This window comes from Trachypithecus francoisi, unplaced genomic scaffold, assembly GCF_009764315.1.
Source record: "Trachypithecus francoisi isolate TF-2019V2 unplaced genomic scaffold, Tfra_2.0 Lachesis_group5, whole genome shotgun sequence".
NCBI classification, from domain to species: Eukaryota; Metazoa; Chordata; class Mammalia; order Primates; family Cercopithecidae; genus Trachypithecus; species Trachypithecus francoisi.
The window spans coordinates 121,314,990-121,338,746 of NW_022681470.1; the positions used below are offsets into that span (position 1 = coordinate 121,314,990).

Consider the following 23,757-nt stretch of genomic DNA (forward strand, 5'->3'; position numbering starts at 1 on the left):
AGATGAGGTCTTACTATTTTGCCCAGGCTGGAGTGCAGTGGCTATTCAAAGGCACAATCATAGCTCACTGTTGGCCTTGAACTCCTGGGCTGAAGAGATCATCCCACCTCAGCCTCTGGAGTAACTGGGGCTATCAGTGCATGCCACCATGTCTGGCTGAGAATACAGACTTCAATCAACGAAGTGTGAGGTTTTGATATAGAGATTTCAATCACTTAGTCTCTGATAATTTTGAATTACACCACTTTTTTTAATCAAGGAGGGGCTTTAAGCTAAACCAAGATCAGGGGAAGAGGACAAAGTGCACAATTATTTGTTAATAAAAACAATGAAACAATAGTAATAGAAATCATGGTCTTCTAATTGTAAAATGTTAAGTTTTTAACTTAAAAGGCAGATTTTAGTTCAACCTAATGCAACAACTAGTTAGTTTGAAAAATGAGTATAACTGAGAAGACAATGACAGAGTTTTTCAGCTAGAGGAAATAATTTTTACTAACATTCAGCGGAGGATGTTTACAAAATGGTGATTAGATTTATTGTAGCAAGGTCATAGATGCAATAACATGGAGACAGATTGGGGAAAGACAGGCAAAAAAAGTCCTAATTGTAACCTAGTTTTGGAAAGCAGAGAGAGAATACATAAAAGATGATTAGGAGACAGAATTGGTAATTGAATGAAGATGAGAAAAGGGAGTTTATAATGAATGTTTTTGGTTTAGAGAGTGACTGGATAGACAGTGATGCTAAGATGGTGAATGAAGTACAGAAGTTGGGTTGGCGAGTAGAATCAGGTGGTAGAGGCAGAAGATGATTTCTAATTTTGGCAGTCATTTTTCTTTTGAGGAGTTTCTCTCTGGTTGCCCAGGCCGGAGTGCAATGGTGCAATCTCGGCTCACTTGGCAACCTCCGCCTCCCAGGTTCAAGCAATTCTCCTGCCTCAGCCTCCTGAGTAGCTGAGATTACAGGCATGCGCCACCATGCCCAGCTAATTTTGTAATTTTAGTAGAGACAGGGTTTCACCATATTGGTCAGGCTGGTCTCGAACTCCTGACCTCAGGTGATTCACCTGCCTTGGCCTCCCAAAGTGCTGGGATTACAGGCGTAACCCACCGCACCTGGCCCTTAGCAGTAAATTTGATGCACTTGTGGAACATGCAAGTTGTGGTAATTGTGTAGGTGAATCTAAAGTTCAAGAAGAGGTTTGTTGAATCTGAAAATTGTGCAGGACAAGAAATAGCTGTATGCATATCCCACATAGTCACTTTCTCATGATATGTGAAGACAAATTAACAGTTAGGAAAACAATAATCCTGACCTAAGGCTGGCATGTTGAAGGACAAACTTATCTTCCGTTAAGGTACTTGATACCATTGTCAGAAACATACCATTAAGCTAAATGGGCCACAGAACTGTTTCTGTATGATAATTCTTGGGTGTGTATGAATACTTTATGAAACATAAATGAGATTATGCCTGTTGTAGAATATTGTTTATTTCTGGGCATAAATTGTTGAATGATGCAAAACAAATTTTATGACACAAATTAGTATTGCTTGACACAATAAAAAAAGGTTAATTATATAATGGTATAATATCTTCATTTAGGTTCCCTTGATTGGGGACATGGGTAACTAACTTAAAAAACAAACTACCTTACTTTAATAGCATTTGACATAAAACTTATAACAAGGAAAAAAAAGTTAACACTTAAAGAGATAATACAATCAAAGCCTATTACGTTATTAAAAATAGATTCACAAGTTACTACCACTACTATTTCCAGTTATTTATTGAATCTGTGCTTGGAACTGTTCTATGCATTTTACTTATGTTATCTCATTTGATACTCACAACAACCTTGTGAGGTAGGTATTATTGTTATCATCATCATCCCCATTTTAAGAGGAGGAAATTGAGGCACAAAGAGATTAAGTGGCATGCCCAAGGTCACACAACTCAAAGATGGTAGGGTTGGAATTTGAACCGAGGCAGTCTGACAAGACATATGAGACTAAAGTCAGGAATTTTAAATTGGCTAGGCTTCTTATTTACAAATCATGTAATCACAGAACTACAGGATAAAAATAGTTACCTCAGAATATCATAATATCTAAAATTAGTAATTCTGAACCTTTGTCTTGGCAAATGTACCATAAATTAAGACAATTTTTACAAATAAAGGCAGAAACAAAATGGGGATAAGATGCAGAAGAGAATAACAGTCCTACCATATGTTTGGTTTAATATTTGTTTGTGCATAGAAACCAGTCATGAGTTAAATAAGGCCTAAATTTGAGGTTTTTCATTTCATTATTTAATTTCTACTATATTCCAAATTATTTTCCCAAACAGAAGAGAACATACTTATTGTTTGTGCCTCTATATGTAAAAAATGACCTGATAAAAGATATGAGATAGCTAATCAACTCCAGAAGTTATTTCAAATTTGTGAATTATGTTTGTAAGTATCTTTTCGGAAGTTCTAACTAGATAATTATCCAACAAAATAATTAAGTGAAATAATCTTCTTTCTTTGAAAATAGCTCTTCAGTTTTGTGTTTGTCATGGACAGATTCTGACAATATATACATGTATGGCTCTGGAAATTTGAAGGTAACTTCATTAATTGTGTTTATTAATTGTGAACATCTCTGAATTGTTTGCATTTGAGAAAATCATAATTGTGCTTTTCAGGTCTCCTACAGAAAAATGTCCACATACAAGTCAAATTCTCAGATTGGCCCTTGTTACAATCACTACCTCTTGAACTTGAGAAATAAAAAATATTAAATAAAATCAAAGAAAGATAAATTTCCAAAATTAATACAAACAGAAATATGCTAATTATGTGTTGATATGTATGTTTCAGATCACCAAGTCAACGGTTCAACTACCTTACCAATCTCCATAAATATGGATGGATAATATAATTCAAGATGCCCTTCTAAAGAGGATTGCTTTGGTGAATTCTCTAATGTTTGGATTTCTGAAGTAAAAAGAAAAGCTATTACCAAAGTTTAATGAGGCCACAGCATTTTTTAAAGTTCATATTATTTGCTATTTAAAGTATATATTTTTTAATATAAAAATATAATTAAAAAATTTTTTTGGTGGAAGACAGATGATGCTCAAATTTCTTTTCCATTAAGCAGTTGTTTCTGGTGATGAAGAATGATTTGGTAAAGCAGTTAACAAAACATTTTCCAAAGACACCAGAGGGTCTGTATAGTACTGCAAAGCAGGACTGAATCCCTTCTGCTGCAAATACTGGATTCGACCTTGGTCAATCAGCAATTTACAAAGATGCCCTATTTTCTTCTTTTCTTCAACACTAAGAAGCCTAAATTGAATAAACACATACAAAACATTGTTAAAATTTTGCCAAACTTTATAAAAAATTATTTTTGTCACTTCTATTTATTGAGAGAATGTTAACTAACCCATAATGTACTAAGTACTTTATCCCATGCTTCCAAGACACATTATATTTATGACCACAATAAAAGATGTGTATATTTTAGCTTATTCTAAAATTAGATTATAAAATACATTTTCATGAATTGTTGATAATAGTCATCTAAAGTACAGTATAATACAATATTTCTCCGTTAGTGTCATACATTACAAAAGTAGTCTCTTACCCAGGCAAACTATCAGCGCCATCATCTGTGATTCTGTATCCTCCATCATCATGCTCTTCACTATCATCATTCTGATTATCTTGTCTCTTTGTGGTACTATTTGAGGTTTCCAAAGATGTTTTCCGCATCCCACAAGTTGCCCAACTACTCATTCGTTGGAAATAGTGGAATTCCACTGCTCCAAGGCCTAGAGCCCTGAAATATTCTTTGCCCACATAATGTCTCCAATCACACCTGTGGTGACAACAGAGTGCAATAACAATGCCAGCCACAGGGTTCCACTTCTCTGGGACATTTTTTTCATTTCCTTCCTTGGCCAAAGTGTAAATTTCTTTTTCTGTTTTATCATTCTTTATGCGTTTGGCTAAAGGTTCTTCATTCCTTTCCTCAAAACTGGCAGCATAGGTTTCAATCAAACATCGTAATGCAAGATCTGCAAACACAATTATGTGGCCCCCCGAAACCACATCATCTTTAAAAATAAGTATTTTTTACATTTATTAAGCAGTACTGTTTTTAAAAACCCAACAATAAAAACAGCAAAAACCTACTCAGCTTTATATTTGTAATAATTCTATGGTGAATTATCAACGTCGTTCAAATTTGCTCTTCTTACTATCTTCTCAATTTCTTTAATGATTTATTTTGTGTAAAGCCTACTTTCCAATAAAGCTATCTGAAGCTTAAGATCTACAATTTGAAGAACTTTTACCCAGCTACCTGAACTGTCTCTCACTTTTCCTACCTTAGCTGAGGAAATGACTTGTACAGGAAAACTTTATTCACCTACACTTAATTCTAGTTTAAGAAAGGAAAAAAAGAAGGAAGGAAGGAAGGAAGGAAGGGAGGGAGGAAGGGAGCGAAGGAGGGAAGAAAGGAAGAGGGAGGAGGAAGGAAGGGCACACAAATCTGTTTAGGTTGATGCTAACTCAAGATGCTTGTCTTGAAGAGGCTCATAGCAAATAGTGATGAACTGAAGAGTTGAAAAGAGGAGTAAGAACAGAATCTGGAAAGTAGCCCTCACTGAGTAGCATAACTGTATTTATTCATTTATTTAACAAACATTTACTGAATGCCTTTCATGAGCAAAGCATTGAGGATGCAATGATTAATATACACAAACTTAAGAGGGAGATGTACTCCACATTACAATGAAAACATTTTAGTATATTTTAAAACTAAATAGATGGATTTTTGATGACTATGGCTATTTCCTATCAAAAACTCCTACATTATTGACAATATTGGAAAGACCCCAAATGTAGGACCCACATCTTCTGTCTTAATCATTAGATTGTCATGTTATGTCTGTTCAATCAAAAACATATACATATTTTAAAATTGTATTACCCTAAGATAAAACAAGTGACTATTTTTTTTTTTTTTTTTTGAGACGGAGTCTCGCTCTGTCACCCAGGCTGGAGTGCAGTGGCCGGATCTCAGCTCACTGCAAGCTCCGCCTCCTGGGTTTACACCATTCTCCTGCCTTGGCCTCCAGAGTAGCTGGGACTACAGGCGCCCGCCACCTCGCCCGGCTAGTTTTTTGTATTTTTTTTTAGTAGAAATGGGGTTTCACCGTGTTAGCCAGGATGGTCTCGATCTCCTGACCTCGTGATCCACCCGTCTCGGCCTCCCAAAGTGCTGGGATTACAGGCTTGAGCCACCGCGCCCGGCCAACAAGTGACTATTAAATGATCTGATATTTCACTAGTAAATTGAATTCAATATATAAATTTAAGTCAACAAACATTAGAAACCCATTCTTTGGAGAAAGTGATAGCTAATCTATTATTTCATAAACTATTATTTTCTGACAAAATACATTCAGTCATTGTTTTATTCATATTTGACTTAAGTGATTTTCAGAAATGTGAATAATCAGATAAATTATTAAAAGAATTAAGTTATTTCAGGCCAGCTGCAGTGACTCACACCTATAATTCCAGCACTTTGGGAGGCCACGGTGGGCAGATCACAAGGTCAGGAGATGGAGACCTTCCTGGCTAACATGGTGAAATTCCGTCTCTACTAAAAATACAAAAATTAGCCAGGCGTGATGGCACGAGCCTGTTGTCCCAGCAATTCGGGAGGCTGAGGCAGGAGAATCGCTTGAACCTGGGAGGCAGAGGTTGCAGTGAGGCGAGATTGCGCTACTGCACTCCAGCCTGGGTGACAGAGCGAGACTCCATCTCAAAGAAAACAAAACAAAACAAAAAAAGAATTAAGTTATTTCAGAATTGGAAGGAGCTTTAGCAATTTATCTCAATTCATCTGTTACACAGAACTTAAACGACAAAGCCACATACACAGAAAGGGACAAGGAAACACAGCAAATTGGTAGCCAAGATTATTCATTCATCCCAATATTCACTGTGTTCCTGTTATATAGCAAGCATTGTGCTAGTATATGCCATATACTCAAAAAATGCAGAGCATGCTGGAAGAATTAGATATATAAACAGATAATTAAAGTACAACAATGTAAAAATATGCAGAGGGTATTATGATAACACCAAGGAGGCATATCTTATTTAAGGGAGCTCCCTGAAAGTGGTGACAACTGAGGTGAAGGATGAGTAAAAACTGATCAGTTGTTTTGTTTGGGTGAATGGGGGTGAAATTCCAGATATAGTAGAAATAGTACAGTATATGGAAGAGCACCCAGGGTTTGATGTTGCTGAACAGCAAAGTAGGAGACAGGGAATGCAAAGAGAGGAAGGCTGAAGCCAGATTGAGATGCAAACGTTATGTCAAAGAGTTCAGACTATATCAGTAAGTACTGAAGAGTTTAAAGAGAAAGACACATTAGTTGTGTAGCAGATGGGTCTGAGATTGATTGACCGATTGAGACAGGGTCTTGCTCTGTCACCCAGGCTGCAGTGCAGTGGCGCTATCCCAGTTCACTGCAGACTCAGACTCCTAGGCTCAAGTGATTCTCCCACCTCAGCCTCCTGAATAGCTGGGACTACATGCACAAGCTATCACGCCCAGCAAATTTCTAAATTTTCTGTAGAGATGGGGTCTTGCTATGTTGCCCAAGCTAATCTTGAACTCCTAGACTCAAGCAATCATCTCACTTCAGACTCCAGTGTTGGGTTTCCAGGCATAAACCACTGTGCCTAGCCTGAATATTAAATATTTAAAGGACAGAAGTGGATGGAGACTGTGAAATAAACAGAATGGCATAGATGTAGGGAAAGAACCAGGAAATAAGAGTATCACAAGAAAGAAGAAAACGGAATTTCAAGAAGGGCAAGCAACTGCAGCAGAGATGAAAGGAGGATTCAGATACAGTGAATCAAGGGGAAAAAAATTATGTGGAACATGAGAAATGGCCACTGTAGGTTAAAAGAGTGTACTCCCTCCTACCCCCAGGATGGAACTGGTTTACTTTAGAAGACTTTTATAAGGCTTAAATGAGATAAGGTATGTGAAAGTACAGTCATGCATTGCTTAACCATTGGTATATGTTTTGAGAAATGCGTTAGGTGATTTCATCATTGCGGGAACATCAGAGTGTACTACACAGACCTAGATGATGTAGTGTAGCCTACTACACACCTAGGGTGTATGGCACAGCCTATTGCTCCTAGGCTACAAACCTGTACAGCATGTTACTGAATACTGTAGGTGACTGTAACACAATGGTAAGTATTTGTGTATCTAAATACAGAAAGGGTACAGTAAAAATATGGTATAATTTTATAGGACCACTGTCATATATGAGTCCACTGCTGACCAAATCATCGTTATGTTGTACATTACTGTAGTCTTAAAAACTATGAAGGCCAAAACAAATATATAGTACTCAATGCCATTTCCAGCCAATATAAATATTATCTATGGACGCTCCAAGTTACCCATATGGGTAGATGATGAAACTAGCAAAAGTTAGTAAGATGATGTAACAATAATTAACATTTATTGAGCACTATTATGTGCCAGACACTTCACACGCAACCCAGTAAATTAATATATTAGTATCTCTGTTTTATAGATGAGGTAACCAAAGTTCAGAAAGGTTAAGTAATTTGACAAGGTTACACAATAGAGCTGAAAGCTAGACTATCTGATTCTAAAGCACATGCTGTTTCCACTTTACCATGCTAGATCTGATGGATCAAAGTGCTAAGACAAGACATCTTAGATTTTTTTTTTTTTGTCTAACATTTATTTTTTTCTTTTTCCCCATAATCCTGAAACACAATAGTCTTTTAATGGGAGTGGTTTCTGAGTTCTTCCTAAGGAACTACTCTAAAAAAATCAGTAGCTTCTGGGTGGAATCATACAGTTTCCATAAATGTCTTCTTTTCCTTTTCTGGTTGAAATTTAACCCAAAGAACTTTAAAGTCTAATGTGATGCAGTATTTACATACAAAACTCTTAATTTATCCTGCAAAATGGCCAAAATGAGCAGATAAATAGGAAGGCTATGCACCTAATAAAGCACAGATCCAGTGCTCCATAAAGATTAATGAGTTGTAAACATAAGATATCTATTCAAAAGAGGCCACTGAAATGGTTGGGGCCAGGTTAGGCCAAAACTTAATGCATTAATGTAAACATTATTAGTATGTTTACATACCTGTTGCCATACCACACAGATGCTTTCCAATTCCTACCACAGGTAATTTTCCTTCTCTTAGCACAGGAATCTTGTCTGAAATGGAAATGAGAATTAAGTTAACTGTCTAGTGAAATAAAGTACATATTAATGTGGCCTTCCAAAAGAAATAACTAATTAGAGTCTCTGAATTTTAGCCTGAAAGAGACTCAAAGAAAAAATTCTCACTTTATGGAACCCAACATATAACATAAGAATTTGTTTAGGGTTCATAACATCAAAAAGTTAACATATTCAGTTAAATAATTTTAAAAACAGTGATTTCTATACAAATGCTGGGTTGCATTTCATGACTGGATTAAAATTAGTGAATGGAAGAGGTTGTGAAGATATGTTTGCATTATTTTCTTTGGATAATCTGAAAATAGAAAAGGTATAAAAAGGGCACTACAGAGGTTGATTGAGGAGTGTTTTGTGTGTATGTGACTGTGTGTGTTTTGTGTACGGAATGTGAATTCCACAGTGATGACTTCTTTTCTCTTGTACAATTTAAAATTCTAGGAAGTATCTTTAACACATTAGCTAGGCAGAGAAATACCTCATTTTCTTTAATGGTTTAGGTAAAGTCATGTTAACTGCAGGCAGAAGGCTAGTTTATATTTGAAAGGACTCAAAAAAATTTAAACAGGACAAAGAAACAACATAAAACTTTTAATCTCTTCCCTAACACTTCATTTCCATTTGATACTGAAAATTTAAAAAATTCTCAACCTTAATTCAATTTACATCTATTTAAACATTATATAAAACATTCTATATTAACAATGGATTGATTTGACTGTTTTCTCTGAAGCACCGTTCTGCATGATTGGATTTCTAAGCAACCTCAGAGTTTGAAACAGTTATGATTTATTTGTAGAGCAATGGAAAGTTACACAACTTACTCAAACACAAGTGTTGAATATCAATTTGAAGTCTTTCAAACACTGAATTTTTCTTTCTGTGTTTTCCATCCACCTGCACAAACAGAACATTATTGTAATAATGACTTCTTACGTTTAAAAAGGATTTATGAAAATAAAAAGATTTTTGTTTTCAAAATTCAGAGCAACAGAATATATTTAAAAATTAAGACTATATTCTTTGATGAGAACTTCAAAATATCACACTTCTAAAAAAAGATTTGAAAATGTTCATCAATTATGTAAACATAGACATTATTTCCTTTAACCCTAAAAATTCCCAATTCACTGACAAAGGAACTGAAGTTCACAGATCTTAAGTCATTTATTTAAGATTGTGTCTACTAGCTCCTTTATCTTTATCACTCTTCGTATTCTATTTTTGGTTCACTCCTCTTCTTGCTCTCCTGAAAGTTCACAACCATTCTAACCTATACCTATGTGCCCATGACCTACTGATCTACATTTATGTGGCTCAGGCCTCTCCAATGAGCATCAGACACATACTCAATTGTGAACTAGAAAGCTCTACTTCACTAGCAAACTAGGCATATCCAGAACTGAACTCATTATTTCTGTCTCCAAAACCCTCCTTCCTCTTGCTCCCCCTTTATTCCTTATCTCAGGGAAGAACACCATTTAGTCACCCAAGTCATAAAAATTCTACCCAAAATTACTCCTTATCTCTCATATTCAATTACTAATAAATCACCAACTCTTGTGGCTTCCAACATCTTCACATTTCTCATTCTGTTGCTCTCCTCTCCATCCCAGTGCAATAGCTTTAGCTCTGGCCTCTCTCTTACTTGGATTGTTGGACAAAAATTATCTTTATTATTAATCTCTCTACTTCAAGTGTCAGACTCTTCTAATATAGTTTTAATGGTGCTGCTAGGATAAACTTTGAAAAATTCCCTTCTACTTTACCAAATCTTACATACTATTTCAATCTCATCTCAACTGTCACTTCTACGAAAACTTCTATGACCCACACTAGACTGAGGTTGCTGCTCTATCTTCATGCTCCCATAGGATTGGGTACTTACCACTATCAAAACACACTTAGCATACTGAACACAAATATTTGTATGTCTACTCCACTAGACATAAGCTTCTTCAAAGCCAAGAACTAAATCTTTTTTCTATCGTACCCCCACCAGACAGCAGCATAGTCAAACTCCTTCCTTAGCATAAAATATGAGATCTTCTATAGGCTACCATCCTCTCCAGTCTCATCATTGCTCAACTCTACTTTGCAACATGTACTCCCATTAAACAGGAATGTTTCCATGTTTTCCTGTTATTTCATGTATTTGGTTACATTATTCTTGTTTCCTAGAATGCTTCTCAAACTCTCTAACAAACACCAATTCACCTTTCAAGATTTAGTTCAAGCATCACCTTCTCTGTGTAGTCATTCTCCATCTCTTCCCTGCAATAAAACTTGTCACTCCCGTCTTTGAAACCACGCTGTACTCTGTGCAGACCTTTCTCGTATTTTAACACTTTACTGTAGTCATTTATGTATTTGCCTGGGTCTCTTTTCTAAATATAAGTAATAGAGTGGCTGGGCACAGTGGCTCACGCTTGTAATCCCAGCACTTTGGGAAGCTAAGGTGGGAGGAGGTCTTGAGCCCAGGAGTTCGAGACCAGCCTGGGCAACAAAGTGAGACCCTGTCTCCACAAAAAATTTTTAAAAATTACCTGGGCATGATGGTTCGTGACTGTAGTCCCAGCTACTCATGAGGCTGAAATGGGAGGATTACATGAGCTGAGGAGGTCAAGGTTGCAGTGAGCCAGGGTCCTGCCACTGTACTTCAGCCTGGGTGGGGCCTGGCAGTATGCTCAAAATTTGTTTAATGAATGAATGGCAAGTGGCAAAGATAGGAGTAGAACCCAAGACTTTTAACTCCTAGCTTGAGCTTGGCTCTTTCTATATATTTTCCTGTCTCTGCAAATAATTTTAAGAATTCAGATCAACGGACTATCAAAACTTAGACTAAAAAAATTCACCTTCAGTTTGAGTTATCAATACAATTGGAACTAATAAAAAGCTACAATAAACAGATTTTAAAAATTCCTCTCCTTTCTTTTAAGAAATGTTTCTATCACTTTTTTCCTGAACACAAAAAATGAAAACAAAGTTTGGTTACTAACATAGAGCAATGGTTACACTTACCTTGAATCTTGTGGTCACCTTTTCTACTAGGATGAAGTGAACTTTTTCAGCATCTTTTAAGGCAATATCAACCCAATGAGATAATTTTCCCTTTCCCGCTCCAAACTCAACAAAGCATCTTCTCGGACCAAGTAACTTTAATTTTTCAATGTTACCTAAAATAGAAGCCTGCAAACTTCACAAGATTATTTTATAAACTAGAGCAAACACATTTTGTTCAAATGGGAAAAGAGCAAGGTAATTTCTATGTAAGGCAGATGTTTTACATGATAATTTCTACTTGACTTAAGATTTTTCTCTCTTGCTCTTATATATTTAATATATGGTACTCAGAATCATATCCATGCCCTCATTTTTTTATATATGTTTCTATATATTTTTTGAAATGGAAATATTTGGCACCCTGAAAGGTAAACAAAATAAAATCTTATTAATAATTACATTTAAAACACTTTCAACAAATGAACAAAGGCCATGTTTAGTAGTTACTATAGCCTAAACATACCTGCTGTTTCAGGTGCTTGGTTGCAGAATCACCATTTTTAGGGTCATTAAGTGCATCATGTAATGCTGGATGGGACATAATATGATCTTTAAGTGTAGAATTCAAACCTGTGCCAAATATAAGCACAACAGCTTAAGCAGCCAAACACGTAATTATAGGATTCTGAACAACAGTAGTAACATATTTTAAACTAGAATGGTATCAACTCATATACCACCTAATTACTCTAAAATAATTGAACTTGCAACTTTAGGCAGTCTTACCTTCACTTGCTTTTCTCAATTTCTTAATTAACTTTTCCAACTGCTCTTCAGATAGAGAAGAAATTGGAACCTATATACAAAAATAAAACTAAATAACGTAGCCAAAAATTGCTTTAAAGTAGCATTACAGAGACTGAGTAGACGTTTACCAATCGGGCAATTTCCATGACAGCTTAGGCTCTTCTCTCTATCAAGCCTTTTCCCTAAGCTGCCATCAGAATTGTCCAATTGCTAAATTTCTACTCCGTCTTTGTTGTGCTACTTTAATTCTCCTAACTTCCTCAAGGTCAAGAACAAGTCTAGGCTCAGAAGGGTTCAAGAATCAAAGGGGATTCCCGGCCATATTGTAGCTTGTTTTGTTATGGGGCATGAGCTAGTCTGGCAACTAACCATCTCTAACAATATTGAGTCTATGGGAAAATGCACTGTAAATGAAAAACAGATTTGCTTGAAACAAAAATTAGAACACGGCTTATTCACATCATGAAAAGAGCTTATAAATACCTTTTAAAATTAAATATTAAGTCAATGTACTTACTAATTGTTCAGGTATTTCTGTTTCATCTTTTAAGCCTGCATTAATATCTTGAATATAGAAATCCTTAACAAAAGCAAAGCCATAAAAGAACTGTTAATAATGTGAAGCTCACAAACATTAAACTAAAATACTGATTCTTCCCTTTATCCCCTGCTCTGTACCTGCCATCCTCCCTCCTCCCTTCATTTCTTCATTAAATCATTATTGAGTACTTACTCTAGTCCCTAGTTTGCTTTAGGTATTGGGCACTCCACCACAGTAGACAACAAAAGAGACAAAAAGGTGTTCATGGATCTTATATTCGAGTGAAGTGGTTATCTGAATATGCACTTACAGTTTAAAGAAATTCATTTGTAACATTTATTAAAAGTTTTACAGCCTAGACTGTATACACTAGAACTGTAACAATTTTGTCTTATAGTGCTAAAGCAAAAACAGCAAAGTACTAACTACATAATGCTGCTTATCAGACATGCAGCATGACCAAAAACAGAAAGACATACATATTATAACAATAAGTCTGATTTCTTCTATTTTAAAATATTAATTAAAACTTGAAAATATAAATGTCCCATCACACTAGTTATTTAAATTAACATAATGAGGCCAGGCATAGTAGCTCAGGCCTGTAATCCTAGCACTTTGGGAAGCCAAGGCAGAAGGATCTCTTTTTTTTTTTTTTTTTTGAGACGGAGTCTCGCTCTGCCACCCAGGCTGGAGTGCAGTGGCCGGATCTCAGCTCACTGCAAGCTCCGCCTCCCGGGTTTACGCCATTCTCCTGCCTCAGCCTCCCGAGTAGCTGGGACTACAGGCGCCCGCCTCGTCGCCCGGCTAGTTTTTTTTGTATTTTTAAGTAGAGACAGGGTTTCACCGTATTAGCCAGGATGGTCTCGATCTCCTGACCTCGTGATCCGCCCGTCTCGGCCTCCCAAAGTGCTGGGATTACAGGCTTGAGCCACCGCGCCCGGCCAAGGATCTCTTGAACCCAGGCATTTGAGACCAGCCTGGGTAATATAGGAAGACCCTGTCTCTAAAATAAACAAACAAACCAACAAACACAGATAATGAAATCTTTCTAGTCTGGCTTCAGAAATACAGATTCTAGGTAAGGATCTGTATTATCACTTTCCAGCAGAACTTTCTGCAATGATGGAAATGTTCTACATCTGCTCTGGCCAATATGGTAGCCACTGAAATATGGCTAGTGTGACTGAGACATTAGATTTTTAATTTTATTTAGTTTTAATTCAAATTTAAATAGTCATATGTGGCTAGTGGCTAGCATACTGAACAGTGTAGATCTAGATGAATGAAACAGTACTGTTTCTACAAATCCCGTTTCAAAAGTGAAAATAATTCTTGGGGACATTATGTTATGTGTAGTAAATGGACTTTTGTTACATGGAGGCAGAAAGGTAACATCCTGCTTGTGTGTTACTAGCTTTACCTATATGCACAGAATGTGTGTTGCTAGCAATGGAAACTGGTGATTGAGTGGAATGAGTGAAGCTTGCAGGAATTACAATGTTTTACTGGATAACTGAAATAAAACTATAATAGAAAACTAGCTGTTAAGTATTAGAATTTGATGTACTCTTAGTTCAAAATGGTTGCCAAGAGTGTTCTAGGTAACTTATGTTGTAGAGTAGATTTTTAAATGTGAAAACTATTTATATTGAAGAAATTTATAACCAACTAACTTTTAATTAGTATACAAAATTTTTAAACATTGCTCACCAGTTTTCCAAAGTAAAGCAGAATAGTGATATGCCTTTACCTGGGTTCCAAGTGTCCTACTCTACATAGTGAACCAGATAAATACTGCTTTGCATTTCTTTCTCTGTCTCATCATTCCACTGCTTTTCTCCATTTCCTTGTGTGCTGGTATAGTGAAACTCACCCAAGGGTTTCCATTTTTAATAAATTTATCTATTCTCTCCAACTTTTCTCAGAACACATATTAAACTTGCTTGCTTTAACTGAAACCTGGAACTTAGGTAAGGAAGATATTTGCAAACAAAGCCAATGTTCTCTCTTTCTATTAGAGGGGCTATGTCCTAAGTAGGTGGTGGTGGTGAGGGTCATTTTTCTTCTACACCATCTTAATGTAAAAATACTTTCTAAACTTATGCCATCTGGCCCAGTGGTTCTCAATTGGCAGGCATTTGGAAATGTATGGGAGTATATTGTCAAAGTAACTGAGAGGTGCTATTGCAAGATATCCTCCCATAAGTCTCTCAATTTTCTACGAGTCTTAGAAGCAGAGGCACTGATTACCTTTTTTCCCAGACTACCTTTTCAAGGAGGGTTGTATACCAAGCACCCTTGGAAGACAGAAACGGTGTCTCTTCCTGGATCACATGGCAGCCCTCATTGTACAGTGTAATAAATAAATATCTACTTATGCAACAAGTCAGGCAGATTTGCCTACTATCCAATTTAAAAATATTTGTATTTCTTGCCTGGATTTGGTAGCTCATGCCTATAATCCTAGCACTTTGGGAGGCTGAGGCAGGAGTATTTCTTGACACAAGCAGTTCGAGACCAGCCCGGGCAACATAGCGAGAACCCTGTCTCTATAAAAAAATTTAAAAAATAAGCCAGGTGTGGTGTCATTTGCCTATAGTCCCAGCTACCCATGAGGCTGAGGTGGGAGGATTGCTTGAGTCCAGGAGTTCAAGGCTGCAGTGAGCTATGATCATGCCACTGCACTCCAGCCTTGGTGAAAGAGTGAGACCCTATCTCTTTAAATAAAAAATTGTATTTCCTGAGCTTGGGTTCCTCAGCTACGAAATAAGCCCATTCCATGTGCAGCATCTACCAAGGCATTACATACCACATTTCACCATTCAATTTTACTGATCAAACACTTACAGGTTTTGGTTTCTCTCTTGAGTTACATTTTTTCAAATGCTTTGCTAGTTGATCTTCATATACTGTGCTAAATTTAAAAAGAAAATTATTTCAAGTGAGATTTACGCCAATTACTGTTTCCAGCACAAAAAAAAACCCGTATCTGATCCATACTTACTGTTTTGGATCTAAAGGACACAGGATTCTTTTCCGAGCATCTTCTTCCTAATAAATTAAGAGATACATTTATTTAAATAAAATATCAAGTTGATTGCTTACAGATACCAGATATAACTTCAGTGTCTCTGCAATCTCAAAACAAGGTAAGGAAACCTTAAAAGGACATAATGAAAAGTTGGCAAAATCAGGTCCCAAGGGTTTAACAAAAACTCTCCAGTGTAGCTGGCTTAAATATATATGAACAAATATTGCTTTGGACAAACAAGGGTCTATAGCTTCAAACAGGTTATAGAGAAGGCCTACATATGGTGTCTGAAATCTAGGATAGCAACAACTATTATATGCATGACTATTTTATGCACAAGAAAGAAAAAGATGCTACCTATTTCATTTTATTTTAATTGACAAAATAGTTGTATATATTTATCACATATTAGGTTGGTGCAAAAGTAATTGTGACTTTTATGGCAATAAAATAATATACACTATATGTATGGTTTTAATACAACATGATGTTTTGAAATATGTATACATTGTGGAATGGCTAAATCAAGCTTAATTAACATGCATGGCCTCACATACTTATCATTTTTTGGAAAATGCTGCCCATTGACATATGGATTTTAAGATGTATCCTGGTTTTAGAATGTTAAAATGTAAAGTTTCTTAGAAACAATGAAACATGGCATTTTAACCATTTGATATGTGCCATGTTTTACTGGCTTTGCAACTTTTTACTATCAGTTACATCCTACTCATTTCTAAGTTACATCACTTAATGACGGAATACATTCTGAGAAATGTATCTTTAGGTGATTTTGTCATTGTGAAAACATCATACAGTATAGTAACACAAACCTGGATAGTATAGCCTACTGTACACCTAGCCCATATAGTATAGCCTATTGCTACTAGGCTGCAAACCTGTACAGCATGTTACCATACTAAATACTGCAGGCAACTGTAACACAATATAAGTATTTGTGTATCTAAACATAGAAAAGGTACAGTAAAAATACAGTATTATAACCTTATGGGACCACTATCATATATGTGGTCTGTTGTTGAGTGAAATGTCATTATGTGCCACATGACTATATGAACTGGGAAAAAAGAAAGCAAAATTGGTAATGTTGGCAATTCTACCCAATATTCCACATGAATCTGTATAAATAGGGATGGTATAACAGTTAAGAACACAGGCCAGCCAGACTGCCTAGTACGATACCCCGCTCTATCTACCGGCTATGATCCCTATGACCTTAGTTAGGTAGTCTTACTGCCTCATCTGAAAGGTGAGAACAAAAATATGTCTTACCTCCTAAGGTTTGAACAAATTAAGTGAGCTAATAGTTAAAAAAAACGAAACAAAACTGCCTAGCACAGTGCTGGCCATAGAGTAAGTAGCCACTAAGTGTCTGTTATTATTATTCTTTTAAAAATTTATTTCTGTTTGAACATGCCTCTCAGCATGTCCATGAAGCTATTCACACTGAATTTCGTGGGAAAACTAAGAAATTTTCATTTTTTTGGAAAAGACTGTATATTCAGTAAACTGTGTATTATTTCTTCCTTTTGCTGGCTTTAAATCCTAACCTCCATGTATAAGGCTCTTCTAACCCCCAAAGCCTAACCATAGCATAGGAAAAAAAAGCACATTTAAAATTTATTAGTTGAATTTAGAAACAAGAATTCTGAATCTTGGCACTACTGATGTTTTGGGCTGGTGATTCTTTTGAGGGGGTGAGTGCGGGGGTGTCCCATGATTTGTAGGAGGTTTAGCAGCATTTCTGGTCTCTATCCATTAGATGTCAATGATACCCCTCAGTTTGACAACCAATTTTGACAAGTGTCCGCTGGGGACAAAATCAGTCCCTGTCGAGAACCACTGCGTAAAAATGAGTTAAAGTGGTGTCATCACAGCTACATATGACACTTAGAAAAAAAGATGGAAACACAACATCCAGTTATATCATAAATTACAGATTCAGGAGGATAGCCACAATTTAAAACCAGATAGTAGTCATGAAAAATGTTTCCACTTGATGTTTTGCACTCTCTCTTCAAGGGACTAATGACGATATGTCCTTCCTCTCTAGGAATACTGATCAGCTTGTAAGGATTTATTCATATTCCACTATCATCACCATTTGTATTCATCTTCCATATATCTGGATAAGGTGGAGTCTAAATCATTCTCCTATCATAACTCTCATTCTTCAACAAGGGATGTTTGCCAGTCCCCTCAAGACCAGTCAATACGACTATGGGCATAATTCAGAGTTCCCACAGCAAGTCACGTCTCCCATATTCCATAACAAGAATGTCCTTTTTTCAGTATGCTTCACTTTGGGTAAATGCCAGTCAAAACAAAATAGGAAGTAGGCTGTAACTACGATGGGGAGTGGCAGATGAAGGGGGTCAGGGGACTGATCTGCACTGGATATGGTATAGAAGAATAAACTCCTTAAGAAATAAAATAATGCAAATAATACTGGACATTCAGAAGCATGAAATCAGATGCTGATCGCTTTGGTTTATTCTTTATAGTTCTATTAGACATGCTCTCTTCCTATCAGCATTTTGCTCCTCTGGTTTTTATTTTCCCATCTCATATACATCCTAAAGTAATATACATACATACAAAAATATACAGTGTTTGATAGTACATTTATATGCATCACTATTATCAAACAAAATTGTATGCTTTGTTCTCAGTTGTAAAAGGTCAATTCGTATATATTTAAAAATCTTTCCTTCCTATTTCAGCAACGTTGCATTCTTAAAAACTGTAAGTCGAAAAAACATTTTATTTTTTTCTTTTTTGAGATTCAGTCTGGCTGTCACCCAGGCTGGAATGCAGTGGCGTGATCTTGGCTTATTGCTACCTCCACCTCCTGGGTTCAAGCGATTCTCCTGCCTCGGCCTCCCGAGTGGCTGGGGTTACAGGCTCGCGCCACCACGCCCACGCCCACCTGATTTTCTTATTTTTAGTAGAGAGAGAAATTTCACTGTGTTGGCCAGGCTGGTCTCGAGCTCCTGACCTCAAGTGATCCGCCCGCCTCGGCCTTCCAAAGTGCTGAGATTACAGACGTGAGCCTCCGCGCCGGGCCTCAAGTCTAAATTTTTAAAAGAAAGTTTTTTCCAACCGCATTCACGAGAAGTGCTTCTCTTTCACGAAATAACAATTAGAACACAATTAGTGAAACCTTCGGGACTTCAATCACTGCTTTTTCTAAACTATCACTTTCCAGCAGGAAGACGGAGCAGCTTGGGGTAAAATTAAAACCTAGCATTACTATGAGTTAAGATCAACATAAATGGGTCACTGCTGGCGCTTTACTTGGTAAACTAAAACATTTCTCATCACTAGAACTCATAATCGGTCGGCAAGGAGGGCAAAACTGGGTTTACTAAAGTGAAAGCTGGAGGATCCAGGGCACACAAGCAGAAACCTGTCAAAGAGGGGAGGCGCCGGGTTCCAGCACCGACAGGACCACGATACTTATTTCCGACTCTGGAGAGAGTAGGGCGATACCACACCTCCGCGGCTCCAGCGTGTTCACCACAAAATCTTTTCCCTGCGGCGACCACCATCCTGCAGAACCGTTTCTTCTTTTCCACATAGTAACCGCATCTACCCTCAGCTGGAAAACCAGTCGCGTGCGGCGACGACGCAGAGGTCGCCATAATTCAGGGCTCGCTTCGGTTGTCCAGCAGCCGGCAACTAGAAGAAAAGTTGTCAGCTTCCTTAGGGTCCCCTTCCCTTAACAAACATGGCTGCCTCAGCCCCCGCCACACAAGGTAATGCCCGGAACTACCACAACCGTCTTCCCCTTATCTTCCGCAGAACCGGAAGAATCCGATGGTGGCTGGCGAGGGCCAAGTCTCTTACGTCTTTCCCTCGTTTCTCTCTCCCCGCCTCCTCCGCAGAAGCCGAGCGCCAAACTCAAACTCTATCAGGGCTGGGACGCCTCTCGGGCTAGTTCCGAGGGCCCGGCCTGTTGGGCTTTTCCACACACCAGCCCGGGCAGCGAGCCAACATGAGCCAAGTTCTGTTCCACCAACTAGTCCCTTTGCAGGTGAAATGCAAAGACTGCGAGGAGAGGTAAGGAGCGCGTCATCCAGTGCCCGCGGGTGGCGGTTGGGGTCAGGCCAATGGGGAAAGATGGCGGTTCCGGCCAGTGGGCTCCGCCTTGCACTTAGGTGTCGAGTCGGCCCCCCCAGGAAGCGGATAGGGAACCCTGAGGGCCCGGTGGTTACCTCTGTCGCAAAGTCGGCCGTTGCAGAGGGGACTGGAGGAGGGGTGTGAGGAAATAGGAAGCCGGCTCACATCAAGTTAATGTCAAAAACCCTAGCTGTGAACGCAATCGTGAAGTTTATAGCCCTACTCTTCCCTTTTGACAGATAAGAACTCTGGCCCAGAGAAGTTAAAAAAATTTACGTGAGGGCTCACAGCCAATTCATGGCAGGGTCAGCGCTAGAACTCAGGCCTTGGCTCGGAGCCTTTTAACCCCGTTCTCTTTTGAGAGTATGTTGGCAGTAAGATTCAACTTTTAAAAACCTACGAATTTGGTGGCGTACTTTGGCTCTTCACATCAGTTGCTTTAAAAAAAAAAAGTAAATTACATTTAACTGACTAACAATGAGAAAATCAGAAACGTCATTAATCAATTCATTCAGTAAATATTGGCTCCTTGTAAAACACCTTGCTGGGCACTGGGAATACAGTGATCAGGAAAAACAGTCCTTTTCTTCATGGAGTTTACAATCACTGGAGGAAATAAAGACCAGTCGCACAGAGAAGTTCAACTTTGATTAAGGAGGTGGTTTTATTGGGGCGTAAATAGTTTGACCAGCGGTCAGGAGACTTAATTTTTCTTCTTAGTTCCAACACTCAATAGTTGTCTCTTTTTTCTTTGAACGTTCTTTCCTCATTTGTAAAACTGATATAACGTGCGTATTCACGTGTTTGTAATGAGGATCAGGTGTGAAATCGTATGTGACAACTAAGTGGTGTATAAATGTAACATAAAAAATGAAGACATTGCCTTATTGAGTTGCCGGTAATGTCAAACTGTAGTACATATAGTTCAGAATTCGGTCAAAAATCAATGGCAAGCCGGTCGAGGAGATGGTACCAAAACCAGCAGCTGCATATGGAGATCTGTAGGTTTAGTTGATCATTCTTTTAATGCTGTCCAGTATGGTAACCACTAGCCACATGTGGTTATTAGACATTTGAAATGGGGCTTATCTGAATTGTTGTGCTTTATGTATGAAAATGCACGTTGGATTTTTAAGACTTACTATGGAAAAAGAATGTAAAATATCTCAGTTTTTATATTATGTGTTAAATGGCAATATTTTGGGGTATATTGGGTTAAATACAATAAATTATTAACAGTAATTTCATCTGCTTTTAAAAGTTTTTTTTAAATGTGACTTCTAGAAAATTTAAAAGTAGGCTAGGGATGGTAGCTCACACCTGTGGTCCCAGCACTTTAGGAGGCCAAGGCGGGAGGATTGCTTGAGCCTAAGCTTGAGGTTACAGTGAGCTGTGATTGCGCCACTGTACTCCATCCTGGGTGACAGAGTGAGACCCTGTCTCTGAAAAAAAAAAAAAAAAAGAAAATGAAAAAAATTAAAATTACGTATCTGGCTCACATTTGTGGCTTGCATTGTATCTCCATTGGACAACACTGTTCTAGAATGATTATAGAAAGATAAAGGGGGCCATGACTTTGGTTTCAATATGGCAACTCCTAGATGGTCTCTTTCTGGTTACATTGCCATCACAGTTAATCTTAAAACTCAGTTTCTCTGCTTAGAAACCTTTAATATATTCCTATTATCTGTGTATTAGGGGTCAGCAAACTGGAGCACATGGGCCAGATGAATCCCTGTTTTCGTAAATAAACTTTTATTGGAACACAACCATGCTTATTTGCTTACAAATTGTAGCTGCTTTTGCACAGGAAGGGCAGAGATGAGTAATTGTGACAGAGACCTTATGGCCTGCAAAGCCTAACATATTTGCTATCTGGCCCTTTACAGAATAATTTGGTGATCCTTGACCTATAGGAAGAACAACCCAGACTCTCTCTCTCTTTTTTTTTTTTTTTTCCCAGAGTCTCGCTGTTGCCCATACTGGAGTATAGTAGCACAATTACAGCTCACTGCATCCTTGACCTCCCGGACCCAAGGGTTCCCCCAACCTTAGCCTCCTGAGTAGCTGCAATTACGGGCACATACCACCATGCCTGACTGTTTTTTTTTTTTTTTTTTTTTAATTTGATAGAGACGGGGTCTCCCTGTGTTGCCCAGGCTGGTCTTGAACGCCTGGGCTCAAGTGATCCTGTCACCCCAACCTCCCAAAATGCAGGGATTATAGGCGTGAGTCACCACACCCAGCCCAGACACCTTGGTTGAGTATTTGAGGCCAGTTCAGCTCAACAAATATTGGCAAATGTCTACTGTGTCTCAGGCACTGTCCTAGGCGTGGAGGATGTACATATGCACCCCCCTCCCCATCCCCAACAACAACAAAAGCCAGCAAAAACCTGTTTTCATTCTGTCCCTCAAGGAACTCACATTTTAATAGGAGAAATAAAAAGATTTTCCTTGTACAGGCACCATAGCACAGATTAGGAGTTCAGGCTCTGGAGCCAGATTGCCTGGGTTTGAGTCCCAGTTCTGCCACTTGTTGACTGATCTTGTACAATTTCCTTCTCTGTGTCTCATCTTTAAGTTGATGGTAATAACAGTACCTACTTCATGGTATTATGAGAATGGAATGAATTATTACATGTAAAGTGCTTACAGCAGTGACTAGAGCATAACAAATGTTCACTAAATTTTAGGTGTTAATGTGTGACAAATGCATAAAGTCATATAAGTACACTAAAGTCAGAGAAGAAGGAAATTCAGTTGAGGACAGTGGTAATGATCAGGGAACTTCATCTGGCGGAAAATTACGCAAAATTTTGAAGCCCATGATTTAACACTAATCTACCTTTTCAGTTTTGTGTCCTAAGCTTATCTCTCCAATATAAAAGTCTTACAAGCATTCTTGTTACCTTCTGAATGTACCTGATACTCACTCTATGCTATTACCCCTGCTGTTCCTTGTGCCTCAAATGCTTTTATCTTTCATAACTTTCAGGTGTGTCTTAAATCCTTCCACTATAAGGACCCTTCAAAGTTGCCTCAGTTGAAATGAATTGCCATTGTTCATGTATTAGTGTGGTGTAGGTGAAAGATCTGAGTTTTCATTTGGGCTCTGTAATGTGACCTTAAACCATTATTTGGGAGTTAAGTTCTTCTTTTGTAAAACAGATGATATTTACTTATCAAGATTATTGTTAAATAAGATAGTATATGTAGAATACCTGACAGGTATTCAGTAAGTGTTGGTAACCCTTCCCTCCCTGAAATGCAGTCAGAAGCAAATCTAGGGAAAAGTCATTAATCTCATCTCAATTTGAGGACAGAAACCATGTTTTGTTTTGTTTCTGTCATCCTATGCCCAAAAATTATTTTTCTTTTTTTTTTTTTCTAGAGCGAGGCTGTCACTCTGTTGCCCAGGCTAGAGTATTGTGGCATAATCGTGGCTAACTGTAATCTCAAACTCTTGGACTTAAGCTCTCCTCCTGCTTCAGTAGCTGAAACTACAGGCATGTACCACCATGCCTGTCTCATTTTAGAAATTTTTTGTAGAGATAGGATTTTGCTATGTTGCCCATGCCGGTCTCGAACTCTTGGCCTCAAGTGATCCTCCCACCTCAGCCTCCCAAAGTGCTGGGATTACGGATGTGAGCCTCTGCGCCAGGCCCCTGGACCATGTTTATTTCTGTTTGTATCCCTAGCACCTGGCACAATACCTGGCTTAAAGTAGCTTTTATTTGTTTGATTGATAGTTTAACGTCACAGTTACTGGGTGGGTGGCAGAGATGGCCTAGAATCCAGTTCTGCTAAAGCATGCCTGATGTTTAGCATACTTTTTATTTAAAAGAACTCATAGCTAAATCTAATGTCAGGGAGGGAGGATGTTTTGTAGATTTATGCTT

At 37.9% G+C, this 23,757-nt stretch overlaps 3 protein-coding genes across 10 annotated transcripts in view; 2 read left to right on the plus strand and 1 right to left on the minus strand.

Annotated features, from left to right (window-relative positions):
* LRRC39 (leucine rich repeat containing 39) overlaps nt 1-3,123 on the plus strand; it is a 29,660-nt gene extending 26,537 nt beyond the window's left edge. For both annotated transcript variants that reach the window (XM_033197193.1, XM_033197194.1), the window contains one exon: nt 2,873-3,123. In XM_033197193.1, the coding sequence (XP_033053084.1) occupies nt 2,873-2,928 (56 nt within the window). In that variant the 3' untranslated portion in view covers nt 2,929-3,123. The remainder of the gene's footprint in view (nt 1-2,872) is intronic.
* Nucleotides 1,476-19,561, minus strand: TRMT13 (tRNA methyltransferase 13 homolog). Its single transcript, XM_033197189.1, has 11 exons — nt 19,232-19,561; nt 15,687-15,733; nt 15,530-15,596; nt 12,656-12,718; nt 12,118-12,187; nt 11,855-11,961; nt 11,350-11,517; nt 9,153-9,225; nt 8,230-8,304; nt 3,645-4,077; nt 1,476-3,343 (listed from the first exon to the last, which is right to left on the minus strand). The coding sequence occupies exons 1-11, from the start codon at nt 19,376-19,378 to the stop codon at nt 3,148-3,150; spliced, it is 1,446 nt and encodes a 481-aa protein (XP_033053080.1). The 5' UTR covers nt 19,379-19,561; the 3' UTR covers nt 1,476-3,147.
* Nucleotides 19,422-23,757, plus strand: part of SASS6 (SAS-6 centriolar assembly protein) — a 59,268-nt gene continuing 54,932 nt past the window's right edge. For 2 of the 7 annotated variants that reach the window (XM_033197183.1, XM_033197181.1), the window contains exon 1: nt 19,552-19,796. In XM_033197183.1, the coding sequence (XP_033053074.1) occupies nt 19,554-19,796 (243 nt within the window). In that variant the 5' untranslated portion in view covers nt 19,552-19,553. Of the gene's footprint in view, nt 19,797-19,871; nt 20,096-23,757 lie in introns of those variants that run through there. The other 5 variants (XM_033197185.1, XM_033197184.1, XM_033197182.1 and 2 more) reach the window with 5 other exon arrangements.

Coding starts and splice junctions, on each gene's coding strand:
- TRMT13 (XM_033197189.1), bottom strand. CDS start 19,378: ATGGCGACCTCTGCGTCGTCGCCGCACGCGACTGGTTTTCCAGCTGAG. Junction 15,597..15,686: donor TGTCCTTTAGATCCAAAACA/GTAAGTATGGAT, acceptor TTTTAAATTTAG/CACAGTATATGAAGATCAAC. Junction 12,188..12,655: donor CAGAAATACCTGAACAATTA/GTAAGTACATTG, acceptor TTTTGTATATAG/GTTCCAATTTCTTCTCTATC.